Below are 13,980 nucleotides of genomic sequence, written 5' to 3'. Positions count from 1 at the left end.
TCAAACAGTATACTCATATAATTAAATATGTTGAAAACATATAATTTAGATATACTGAATTTTTTTAAAAAAAATTCCACTATAAGTGACATAAAATTGAAATTCTTAAATGAGAAAGGAACAAGATCAGATTCTATTCTTCAAGCAGATTGAGAGAGAGAGAGAGAGAGAGAGAGAGAGAGAGAGAGAGAGAGAGAGAGAGAGAGAGAGATGCTGGAGATATATACATCTCCAAGGCTCTCTGGACCATATTCTTCTAGGCCATTTCTTCTTTAACACTTCCAAAATTATTAAAGGCCACTTGAAAAGTGGGTTTTGCAGTTATAAATTGTACTTCACTGCCAACTTTTGGTCAAGTAGTTTATTTCAACTAGGTCGTAAAGGATTGTTTAAGGTCTTTAAAGCAAAGGGGAATGGCAGATGAGAGTGAAGGCAGGCATCTTCCAGTCCAGTACCTCTCCAACAGTAATGTACATATGAATCATCTGGGGATCTTTTTAGAGTGCACATTCTGATTAAGTATGTTTAGGTGGTACCTGAGGCTTTACACTTCTAACAAGTTCCAGGTGAGGCTTATGACATTGGCTCTTGACTACCCCTGCAAGTAAATTCTATCTTGCCTTTCTTCTTTTCACTCCTCCCAGTTCCTGTCACCAGCCATTACATCTTGAACATCAGTAGTAATTTACTATATATGAATATTATAGTTGACATTGCCAATACACATTTCTTCCCTTTTAATTTTTCTAGTATGTTTCATTATATAATCTTTCTAGATATAGGCTTAACCTATTCTTAGCAGCACTGAAAGATTTAAGGCTATGAAACCAAGTGCTCATACTCTCATGAGGCATCAAGAAGTTTCTAACTCAGAAACTCGGAGGGCTCTTTTTGTAAAACTACACCATCAGCATACTCTTCCTCTGTTGTTGCTGCATTTCTGCTTTAACTCTCCATCATTTATGTTTAGAACTGAATGGATACCTACAGGTCATGAAGCCATTTTTGATGTCTTGACAAAAGAAATTTTCATTTAAGAAGGCTTGATGGTCATAAAAAATTTATTGTAGGAGTTTTATTACAAGGATCTTTTCTGCTGCACTGTTCATACACATATGTAACTCTGGTTTTGCTGATTTAAAATTTTTATACATTTTTTGTCCACATTTATTTCAGTTCTAGTGTACAACTTATCAACTAGAATTAAAATTTAGTGCTGCTTTGAGTAACTAAAAGCTAAGTTTCAGTTTAGCAGTTGGCAAGAACCCAGGAAAACTCAGCTACTGTTTCATTCTACTTTCATGATATATAAACAAATAGTTCTCTAGAAAAATGAAAAAAAAAAAAAAGCTCATACGTTATCCTTGAAAATAATTGTTGAAGACTTTAGTAAAATATATTTTGACTAGGTCACACAGTAGTTATCTATATTAAATAATTTTTAGTTCAAAATGGACAATTCGCAACTATTAACAGTCATTAAAGAGAGTCTTCTAAATGCTACTAGAGTTTTTATTTTTTATATTTGCAATGAAGTAGTTTCAAATTTAGCAAGCTTTAATTTTACAATTCTCACAGAATACATAAAAATGCAGGTACTTATAAATGATTCTTTTAATCATGTTTCTCTAAAACATTTCACAGGGTATATTATGTTGTTATTTCATAATTTATTCTCAAAATTCTTCTATACATTTTTTTCTTGTAAAAATGTTGGGCCATAAACCTATGTTCTCAGATACTTTTCCATTATAAAATAACACCAGAGAGGATAATTACATATGTGAAATATACTTATATTTTTAACAGATTTAAATCTCATTGTCTCATGTGCAAAATGGAATTCCGTTGTAATCAAATAATGACATTTATTTGTGACTTTTTTTCACTATATGTTTTCACTCAGAGCTTACCTTTTAACCGATAGTGGAAAAACTGACTCTAAAGATTTTAAAATATATTCAGCCCAATCTTAATGACTTTTTTGGAGAGAGAAGTCAATTCAAGGTTTACTTTATAGTCCAGTTTACAAATACAACTAAAGCCTTTTCTGCTTTCTTAGCTCTGAGAGGCCACAGATGGTGTGAAGAGGAGAAGGGCCTCACATATATGAAAGTCAGGAGTTGGTAATGAGAAAAGAGCCACCATTTGAGTCTTCAGTTGACAAATCTGTTGCTCACATAATGATTAAATCGTTATTCTCTGGGTATGAGACATAACTTAATGTTGACTCTTAAGGTGGCATGTTAGGTGAAGGCAGTCACCCATCAGTGTAGCTTCCTGGTACGAGTGATTTTTTTCCTTACTCACAATCTCATTTCTGGCTTTTTAAGTGTATTGTCTACATCTGGTTTGGGAGAACTCTTGGCAGAACTAATTGCTTACCCTTTACCTACCTTCTGAGTTTTCCAATTGGGTACTTGGGAAACTTATAGTTCTCTTCTATATCTAATTGTGACAACACCTCCCCTAAAAATGTAAAAAGTGAGCATCTAGCACTGTTCCTGTTTGTCCTGCCTCCCTTTTTCTTTGCCTTTTCCCTGAGGTCTTCTTCCTCCGTCTTTTGGGGAGAGGGTGAGGTTCGTGGGGCAAAACACAGTAGTGCATTTCACTCTGTCCTTAAAACGTTCTACTCTGCTCAAGTTGGTTTGCTTAATTTCAGTTCTGTCAATTTAGGAAGTGGAGTTGGGCAGGAAGTAAAACCTGGGATTGCAAATGTTCTTTATATTCTCCCCTTATATCTTATATCTTACACGCAAATCATGGCTTTTAAACAAAATAATCAGAAAGAATGCCTTTTATCTTTCTTAGTGTTTGATGTAGGAATTATCATGGTCATCTGCCACAGAGCAATGTATCACTTGTCATTCTGTCGCATCTTGATGCATACGAAGATACCAGCATAATCCTGTGGTTCAGATATTTAGTTTAGAAGTCTTGATTCCTACCCAGCTCAACCACTCACCTGCCATATAACCTTAGGGAAGTTGTCAACTTCACTAAGCCTCACAGCTTCTACATAGATACAAAACTTAGATATTTTATATTCCAGAAAAGAAATATTAAAGAAAGAAAAGATATTGGTATTCAGGAAAAGTATATTTTATCAGTTTCTTTAAATAGTTTGATTTCAATAGTCCTGGGAACCTGAATCCTGCAATCATTCTCTACTAATCATTCTCAGAATTCCCTAAGCAACTGACAGAATATTGCTAATTTCCTCAGTTTTCAAATGATGATTAATGATTCAGTCATCTTTGCAATTAAGATTTAAGCACTTCTAGGATACTTCTGGCAAAAGGTATTATGAAATACAGCATACATCATAAAGTGAACATTGGACAGTTTCTCATGAGTTTTCTCTCTTGTCTAGAGAATAAAACAAGGATATAAATAAACATTTATAGAATGGACTCTTTTTCCTCGAGTTTGCTATATATTATCTTAAATGCCTGCTGATTTGTAGTCAATAAAGACCATTTAATATTAGAAGCAAAGTCATAGAGTGAAAATTAATTTTCACAGCCATATGACAAATATAATAAATTCTACCTTTTTTTTTCTATTTTGAGCATCAGTTCTACTTTTAGTTGAAGAAAGGAAGTCTTCTAAATGAGATATGTCCTTCGAGAACAAAAGCACTAAAGACAATGAAGACTTTAAAAACTAATAACCATATTTTGAGGGAAAATGTTGTGTTGATTATTTTCAGCTTCATTATTTTAAAGGCATTTCATCTGGTCGAGTTCCTCATTTTCTCTTTTGATCTTTATCTACCTTGTGAATTTGAATGTCCATAAAAATGAATATTAATAGAAGCTGTATATTCTATTTTAGACATCTATTGGCTGATTTTTCTTCAAAGTAAGTTACGTCTTTGTAGTATTAAGTTACTCTAATTTCCTACCTCCGTGCCTTTTATTTTACTCTGGAGAAAACCCTTCCAGGGCACGACCTAATGAATTCTGGTTCAAATTTCCAAATGAATCTGAACCAAAGTGATTCTATAATTTGGTGGAGAGAACCTTCATTAAATAGCCTAGTGAGGGAATTTTCAGTCTTTCATACCAGACTAAAGTACTTTTCTTGACATACTGAAATTGAACTTCAACATTTATGAGACTATAAATTGCAACAGCACGTTGTAACATGTCAGGAGTCCAGTAGAGCCTTAGGTCAAGGGTTTTTACTTTCTCTATAACCCCATAAAAAATATCAGTGTTTCTAATTATTTTTCCTTTAAAAATTAGAAAAATATGTCCTGCTCTCCAGAGAGATGTTATCTTCAGTTATTCCTATAATTTATATGGTTGCATGGGGTATGTCTTTATAGTTTTTATTTGGCTTGACCAAAGTGCAAATTCAGTTTTATAGATACGACTAGTTAGCCTTCTCTTCTAAAACCTGAGTGTGGTTTTGTAATTGAGAAAGTTAGTTTTGTTTTTCATCTTTATTCCTGATCTCTCTGCTACCTTCTTGTCTCAAAAGCTTCTTAACATCACAATTTTAAGTCTACCTTATTTTAACTGCAGGATCCCAACCCATTCTCTACTGTTGTTCACATTATAGTTGGAGTTGAATCATCTGAAGTTGAATTGATATTTTTCTATAGCATTTCTTCTGTACCATTCAAATATGATCAGCAGATTATAACACAGCCTGCAAGAGCTTCTAGTTTTTACTATCTACCATCTCTGAAAGTTTTCTGAAGTAGCATGGCATGATTGAAAACCATTCTGTGTGTCGATGGCTAATTAGCTGGGCTTCCTCAAGACCTTGATGTTTTATTTATTTTGCTAACCTGTTGGCCGAACTTCGGAGTTTGCTATGAATTAAGAATATTCAATGCTCGAAATTATCTATAAAATTCAGTGGGCATCTTATTTGTAGAAGTTAGTCGTGCCACCCATATTATTTGGAATTTACTATAGGCTGGAAGACATAGCTTGAATTAACAGGAAACAAGGTATCCCCGGTGGTTAAGAAGCAGGGCATCCAGTAACAATTCTTTATAGGGAAAGTATAGCCAGGACACAGCCCCATTGGTTCCACCATTCTCATTGAATTCTAGCCATCCCTTTATCTTTCTGTACTCACTCAGAAATAAAAGTCCCAAGCAAGAATATCCAGTTAGCTGAGGCTATGTCATGTGCCTACCCTGGTGGCCAGAGAGCAAGGAGCAGGAGAAGCTGGCCATTCTTTTTTCCTATAGGCTACACACAATGAAAGGTTGTCCTTATGATTGGAAAGAAAGTGGCTTTTTAGATAAACACAGAATTTTTTTTTAAGCCTGTAGATATTCACTATTTTTATAAAACTAGCAGCTCATTATTAATTTTGACAATTTATTTTTTAAAATTAATATTTTTCTGGGACATCATGTTGAAGCTAGAGAATCCCAGGTCTATAACATATTATCTGGGTTAGCTCAGAAAAGGAAAAGAATATGTAATTCCTAATATGTAAATTTAAAATAATAACATTGACTAATAGGATTGTATTGAAACACTATAATGCCTTAAAGACAGTGATAAGTACATTGCATGCATTCAATTTTGAATTGTCTTTTTCTTCTTAGGCAACTTATTATTTTATTCATATGATTGTAAGTTTTATAAAAGTCGTAATGATATAGTTTTAGTTTGATTTTTTTTTTTTTTTCTTAACAGACAAGCTAGCCTCAATGAAGCAGCGGAGAAGTATTATGATCTGGCAGCCAGGCTGAGGCCTAACGTAAGTACCTTCCTGATGAGAAGCATTCCTCAAGGAGACAGACTCCAAGCATGTGATAATTTTAGACTAGAAGCCTCTTGATGTTATTTTTTCCTCTGTAATCTCTTATTCTGAATACTCACTAAATGGCTAATTCAGATATAAAATCTGCCAATCTCAAGCATCTCTTCCCAGGAGTACAAATTTCTGTTTTCTATCCTGTGTACAGCATCATAAATTTTTATCATTTGAATACGGGTTTTAGCATTCCTAAATAGTTTACATTGGGAAGACTTTTAAAATTAGTTCCTTGAAAGTTTGTTTGTTGTGCTGTTAAATATCTAAGGACTTTCTAACATCATAAGTATTTTTTTGATTCTTATTTATAGTCAAACCTTGAGCTGTGTGCCTTTTACTATTACACAATCTTCATTTCTAATAACTGTGCTTTTCAACTTTATCAAGTATGTTTTTATTAGAATTTTTCCCTGGGTAGTCACACTTCCATAAAGTAAGATAGATATAAATTAGATCATTACTATTGAAATAGAGGAACCATTTATGAGAAAATAAGAACAGGTTTTGTTATAGGTCTTCTAAGTACTTTTTATTCACAGCACATCACTGAATTCCAGTACATTGCTTTTATTCTCATATACACTCTGCTCTGCATCACTCTCCAGCACTAAAACGTCTACTCTTCTTCTCTAGATCTGCATCATCTATTGAGAAATGAAATTTTTGTAATGAAAATGCATGTGTGCTGTGACTACAAATAATGGAATCAGTCTCATATCTTTATAGTAACTCATCCATTAGACAAATAAACATCTATAGAGTGCCTGTTTTATGACAGGATACAGAAATGTCATACTCTAAAGGACCACGCAGTGTAGCAGAGAAGACTGAATGTAATCAACTAATTGAAATACAGTGTGGTGATTCCTATAGAGAGGTATATATAGTCCTGTTGGAGCACAAGAGGAAGATTAATGCTTCCTGAAAGCAGCTCACACAGGAAGTAGTTTTTTTCCTGGTGATTCAACCACATGCAACCTTAGCTCTGAATCTAAATGTCCCAGTTTCATTAATTATGAGGTACTTTAAGAATTGGTGAGCTATTTAGAATGGAAGAAAATATTTTAATAGTTATAATGGTAAGAACAATAACTGCCAAAATTTATTAAGCATTTATTATGTGTCAAGCATTGTGCTAAGTACTTCATAAAATTCCCCTCATTCATTTCTCATGGCAATCCACAGATATTTCTGTGATCCCCATTCTTTTGAAGCTCAGAGAAATTAATAATTCACCCAGTATCACACCTAATAACTGGAATCACATTGTAACCCAGGCTGCTGTGTGCATAAGAGTAAGCTTAATGAAAAAAAAAAAATGCAGTTATTTATATTTAAGAGAGGAAATGCAAGCCAGAAGTATAAGAAAACAAAATAATAGTGGTCTTCTCATTTCTTTATTCAGTAAATAATAAATGAGTACTATTAAGAGCCAGGCACTATTTCAGGCACTGGATACACAGCAGTGAAAGAGTCCCTGCCCATTAGGAGCTTACAATCTAATTTGAGGACATGGAGCAGAAGTAGATAAGTATGTGGTATGTCAGACAGTGATAAGTGCTTTGGAGAAAAGTGGAGCGGGAAGGGAGTTAGGCTGTGCAGGGGGAAGTATGCAGAGGCACAGCTTTATAAATGCCCGAGTTGGGCACCTTTGTGTAGCATTTCTAAGAAAAGGTTTGAACTTGTGGCTTTAAACTTATTATAACTTAATTGAAGACAGGAATAAATTTTTTCTGCTTTTCTTTTATTTGTTCCCTTTACATTGAGTGATGCATACAGTTCTCTTAATGTACATAATAAAGTACAGTGTTAAGTTCTACCTTAATTCATTGTGAGAGAATCAGTGACATGAGTGTTACTTTTATTTTTTGTTAAGTGGTCAATCAAAACATCTTCTTCAGCACATTATAATGAATTGGGGATAAAAGAGCTATCCGAGCTTTTTTACTTACCCTGAAGAATGAAAAAGACACTAAAGTACAGCAAGGTTGAAGCCTGACTTATGAGATTGTTTATTTTAAATCACTAGCCATATTATAAAATCAGAATTTAATCTCCAACTCGAAGCCATTTTTTTGAAACCCCTAATAGTTTCTTTATAAACATGGTGTAGAGTGTTTTGAAAAATGCATTTATTCAAATGATACTTCCCTTATCAGATAGTAATAAATTAAGTATTTTATGGACTTAGAATATTCTGTTCATACTTAACAGTAAAGTACGTATATGACATTACAGTTGATTGATCAACAGATACGGTCTTTTTCTGTCTGTTTTATGAATTGCATTTTGATTTTCTGTATGTAATCTAGGTAAGTAAGATGCCACCAAAGCAAGACTGATAAAATGCTATAATATAAGTTTTTATTCTGAAATAAAGAGACCTATTTAAACAGTAGCCCATGTAATGATATATTAGGAGTCAGCATCCAATCTAAATTAAAACGTCCATCTCACATTTATCTTGCTCAAAGCTATTTATTTTCTGTCATAAAAATATTGTTATTTCTGTGCTTTAACTTAATACATTTCAGTTACCTGCTTATATGAGGACATAGTAAATAGACTCCAATTCCTATTCCCTATTTAAATAGTTTCATTATCTTTTCTATTCGCATTGTCTGCATGGTAATCTAATCTTACTCTTATTTTTCTTAAAACGTTTCTTTCTTTCTACTATTTAAATGCCCAACTACAATAATCAGTAGCTGTATGTGGGAGACTCTGGATATTTTAGCTTTGCTCATATCAGATCTTGATGGCAGAGTAAAATATATGGCTTCCACCCTTGTATACAATACTTATTATCATTTTTTAAAGATTGTTCATTAACTGTGGGATATATTTTTCTCTTAATAAAATACCTATTCCATGTCTTCAATATGTCCCATAATGAATTTGTTTTATCTATTCTACAAAAGCCATATTTTCCTATACAATTTAAAGTTGTTGACTTTTGGGATTGTTTTATATACAAAGAATTTCAGTGATTAAATGCTTAGATAATAAGTCTAAATTAGCAGCCACATATGATTTTCAGTTTTAGAGTCTGATATTGTCCCTTTATTAGGGATATTTGATACATTGTCATTCATTGACGTGCACAGTTAGAGGAATATATTTATTACAAAAATTGCACCATTAAAAATTTTAATCCTATTTATTTGATTTGAGGGGATTGCTCTAAAATTAAGACACATATTATATTAAAACATATTTCTATAAAGAAACTGTTTGCCAAAATTGCCATTTTATGTTTTTCCACTTTTAGTTTTTTATATTTATAAATATAATTGATCCATCTGTGGAGGTTACTTTAAAAATATAACATTTTCCTGTCTTCTCTCCCACTATGCACATCAAGAAATGCTGACTCTTGAGAATTAGAGGAAACATGTAAATGAAATAGTTTTATCCTTTCTGTGGGAATTAAGCCAAAATCCTCATTAACTTATAGATTTTTAAATATGATGAATAGAGAATTTGCATAGTATGAACTCATCCACTTTTACTTGACTTTTAGCAAACTCTAGCATTAGAAGGAAATAATTGCCAATGATCAAGTTCATATATCTAGTATTTTTCTAGGTGTAATTGTTTTTAGTCTGAACTCATTCAACTTATCTTTGGAATCAAGTTCTAGCTTTGTGTAAGACTTTATGCCAACTGCAGTAGGATTTTAAAGTTATGAAAAGTTAATCTTGACCTTGAGAAATGTACTATCTAATGTGGGCAATGAGTGAAGGCAAAACAAACAAACAAACAAACAAACAACAACAACAACAACAACAAAACCACATAGATTGAAATCCTCACATTTCAGGGCAGTAAGTAATATTATTTAATAAGTACTTTTTGAGTACTTAGCTGGTACTAGAAAAATGTACAGGAAGGAGAAATTACTTTCATCTGCATTGATCCTAGAAGGCCTTGAGTTAGAGTTGAGAAGCTTAGAGAATCTTGAAATGGTAGGGTCTTAACAAGTGAAGATTTTAGCAGGAGAAGGAGAAAAGAGAGAATTCTGGCAAGTTGAGGCATAGGCATGAACTAGAACATTGAGTTTAAAAAGACTTAACTATGCCTAAGAAATAGAGGGGAAGAAGAAGGAAACACAGAACTGTAAACTAAGATAAAACCAAATGAAAAGCATAGGATACTATACTAAGAATTAGGAGTTTATATTCCAGAGTTGTGTTAAGTAGGATGATATGATGAAAGTGGTAATTTAGGATGGCCATTTATGTGACATAATGAGGAATATATGTCACATTTGGGTAAATATTGTTGAGAAATGCAGCTTTGGGAAAACCAACTGAAAGGTCATTGTAAAAGTATAGGCAGAAGGTATAGAGATCCTAAAGTGTAGAAACACAGTGGAATGGAAAAATCATACAAGGGGAATAAGCAGACTATTTGATGGGATGCAAGTAGGAATATTAGTTGGGCCAATGAGTGTTCCAAAATTTTGAAGTCAGATAATTTTTAAAAAGAAAAATGAAAAGAAAAGAAAAATTCTAAATGAAAATAGGACAGTCAGAGGGGTGTTTATTTCCAGAAGAAAGTGTTAAGTTTGGACCAAGTAGATTCTGAGAGTGAGGATGTTCTAATTTCCCATGGGGCATTACGGTTAAGTGGGCAGTTGGGGGAAAGGCAATGGGAGTCATTTAGAGAAAAGAGATAGTACCAAAGTGGTGGAAGAGATCACTAAGGCTCTGAGATAATGTACAGAAGGAGAGAAGGGAGTAATTTCAAATCCTTGGTGAATCTCTACATTTGGAATGTAGGACAAGGAAAACAAGAGCTAATGGCAGGACATAGAAATCAGTGTTGGTGAGCAGTTTCCACTACTGCTAAAAGGTGACTGAGAAAGTCCATTGACTTCAGAGAATATGTTGACATTGACTACCTTTAAGAGTTCAGTTTTGTGCAAGTGATGCAGGCAGAATTTTTTAAAGTTCTAAGGAAATGGCATATTGGTAGCAGGGAGTGTAAACTTTTCTGTAAATAGTTTGCAGGGAAATGAAAGGGACAGGGCAATACCAAAGAAATATTAAGTATATATTTATTAAATATTAAAGATAGATGTTAAGATATGTGTGCATGTGTATATATGAGGCTAAAAATGTGTCCAAATATATTGAGGGAACAGCAAAGGAAATATTGAAGATCTTAAGGGATTATCTCTTCCCCATGGACTGAAGAATTAAAAAATAGACTATGAAGACATAGGAGAAAAAAACGAAATTAAGAAATGCAGGAGACATCAGCTTAGATAGGAAATTCTATCATAATAATTTAGTTATCCGCTGATTCTGTGGCAAGAGGGCAGACTTTGACAATGTCAAAGACCCGTGGACAGCTAGATGTGCTGAGGTACACAGTAGCTAGAATTTGACATTGGTCTAGAGACGCTATGTGTGTTAAATTCCAGTAGAGGTACATTTTTATGAGAAATGGCATTAAGCCATTAGCCATTTTGTGATAATTCTAAATGAATATCTAAAGTCACTGGTAGATGACTTCTGGTTTTAATTCATCTCTCTGACTTCTTTGTTAGATGTGTAGTCACCCTTTATATTTCTAATATGTGTAATATCTTATAAATGTTCTTCCGTGTGCATTTAGTATATATGAATTAAAGGAGACTGTGTTTCAAGGATCACATTATCCAATAGAAAATTATATCTGACTATTATATCTTTCCAAGACACTTGGAACATAAATTATTTCAGAGCATTATTATAAAATCAAAGCCAATGTTATCAATTTGGGCTCTTTAACAATGACTATATGTCAAAAGATCAGAATGAGAAATAGGGGATTCAAAATGAGCTTACTCTAAGAGAGTGCAGCTAGCTGTGTTATGAGATAGTCCAAATATTCTACAATATATTACTTGCAATTTGGACCATTCTTTTTATGGTACATGTGGCAGGAGATATGGCTATGAAATAAAAATAACCACTAAGACTGGGACCTAGGGAGAAGTAAATAATTATTTGGGCTCATCTAATGGAAGAGAAAGAAAATATTCTGAGTTTTAGTTGTTTACTGATGGGAAATATATTCCTCCATTCTAATTCGAACAAGACACCATAAAAATAACTTAAAACAGGACAGATTCAGATTTGACCATACAGGGATTTTTTCGGGGAGAAATTAGTGAGATTGTCATTTTGTTGGAAAAAAAAAAAAACGGGGTTAATAATTTGTCTGGGAAGCAGTTAAACCACATGTCTGCTTATAAATGGAGGAAGAACCATATGGCCTCTTCCAAACTTTCTGCAAGCTTCTGTGATGTGGGAAAATTACATGCCATGTGTCTCTTGACTTTTAGACATTAAAATATATGGATCCCAGAGTCACCAGATTGATTTTATGAGTAAAACGTGTTTTTATATTTCACATATATTTCCCACTATCACTTGTTATTTTGGTTTCAAATACATCTCTACATTTCACAGCTAGAAAATGGAGTGAGGTAAGTTGAAAAACCCTGAATAGCTTTAATCAATTGAAATTGCCATTAGTTCCCCCCCCACACATTTTACCTAGTTTTATTAAATGTGCCCGAAGATATCATTGAAACAAGACTTCTGTTTATTCATACATACCCAAATTAAGTTAACAAATGCTTATTCTTTTTACTTCATAAACAGGCTTCATTACACCGATATCATGTATATTTACGTATACATCAGTAGAAATCAAATATCTAATTCTTATCTAATTTCAGAAAGATAGATGCTCACTTCCCCAAGAGTTTCAGTTATGCCAGGATTAATTTTAGCATCACCACACTTATATCCGTCTTTAAACTCCTTTCCACTATAGTTTCTTTTTTTCTTTCTTTCTTTTTTTTTTATCTGAATTACTTAGAATTTGCTGCTCTTTTCTCTTAACAGGTTACAAAGTCTAGTTTTCGATGCATTCACTTTTCTCTGCTTACATTGTAGTTGCTTTGTGTTGTACTCTATTTTTAAAATGTTGAGTAAATCAGAAAAAATGTATTTCTGAAAAATATGTTTTCTTCTGTTTATCATCTTGTCATCTTGTCATGCTTAGAAGGCAAAAATGGTCAATACAGTCCACTTATTTACTAACCGTTGATGTGGGCCGGTGTCCCCTAGACTGGGATCAGAGAATTGGGATGAAGTCAGCCAAATTTATTGTTTTTTCATCCTTGGATTGTTGGTATTCACCACCATCCACATGAAATCATTTTTAAACAGTATTTTTGAAAATGTGTGTGTGCATTATGTGTGTTTTAGATTCATAGCCAGAAAAGAATGGGGGGATGTGGGGCATGGGCAGGAACTCAAGTGGCTCTAGAGTATAAAGAAAATCAGCTTGAGTACTTTAGTTTGAGAAACACTGAATCCTCTGAGAAATTCCACTTAATTATGTACTCTGTTTCCAAGCATATTTATTTTTACTCAGATTTCTTTGTGGGGGTATCCTTTGCATAGATTTATTGCTATAATTGTTTGAATTGTGGGACCACACACTAAAATTACATTTAGTCCCTTCTCCTCCAGAGAAACTGGATTCCTGGTTTCTTTGAAAACTCAGCTAATCTAAGCATACTGGAAGTATCAGCTAGGGCGGCAGTCCCCAGCCTTTCTGGCACCGGGGATCAGTGCTCCTATGAGAATCTAGTGCCTGATGATCTGAGGTGGAGCTGAGGCGGTGATGCTAGTGCTGGAGAGTGGCTGCAAATACAGATGAAGCTTTGCTCGCTGGCTCACTGCTCACCTCCTGCTGCGTGGCCCGGTTCCTAACAGGCCTCTGATCAGTACTGGTCCTGGCATGGGAGTTGGGGATGCCTGAGCTAGGGTATACTAGTACTTGCCACCATCAGAAGGATGGGCCTGTCCCCTACCCCTAGTCACCACACTCTTCATAATCCTCGTTGGTTATTTCCACTGCTGACCTTTTCTATTTCTATTGCACTTTTAGGCATTCATCTTTCTGATCCTCAATAGGCCTTATGAGGCCATGTAGTTTCCTAAATGCACATTGAAACATTAACAAAAAGTCCTGTTTGTGTATAAATTTTTCTTCCCTCTTTTAACTTTCCTGTAACATTCCACTCCCTCTTTTTGTTTTCTTTCTTCTACTCCTCACTTCTCATTATCTATCCAGACCCACAGTTATATCTACAGATAAAGTTATATTACTACTTTTCCC

The 13,980-nt window shown here is 33.8% G+C and overlaps 1 protein-coding gene across 3 annotated transcripts in view; it reads left to right on the top strand.

The window, feature by feature from the left end:
• TMTC2 (transmembrane O-mannosyltransferase targeting cadherins 2) overlaps positions 1-13,980 on the top strand; it is a 345,050-nt gene that overhangs the window by 295,525 nt on the left and 35,545 nt on the right. For all 3 annotated transcript variants that reach the window (XM_016143610.2, XM_016143578.2, XM_016143600.2), the window contains one exon: positions 5,670-5,733. In XM_016143610.2, coding sequence (XP_015999096.1) covers positions 5,670-5,733 — 64 coding nt within the window. The remainder of the gene's footprint in view (positions 1-5,669; positions 5,734-13,980) is intronic.

Source organism: Rousettus aegyptiacus, unplaced genomic scaffold, assembly GCF_014176215.1.
Source record: "Rousettus aegyptiacus isolate mRouAeg1 unplaced genomic scaffold, mRouAeg1.p scaffold_m13_p_2, whole genome shotgun sequence".
Lineage (NCBI taxonomy): Eukaryota > Metazoa > Chordata > Mammalia > Chiroptera > Pteropodidae > Rousettus > Rousettus aegyptiacus.
Note: the sequence above shows the minus strand (reverse complement) of the source record. Positions and strands in the feature narration are given on the sequence as shown.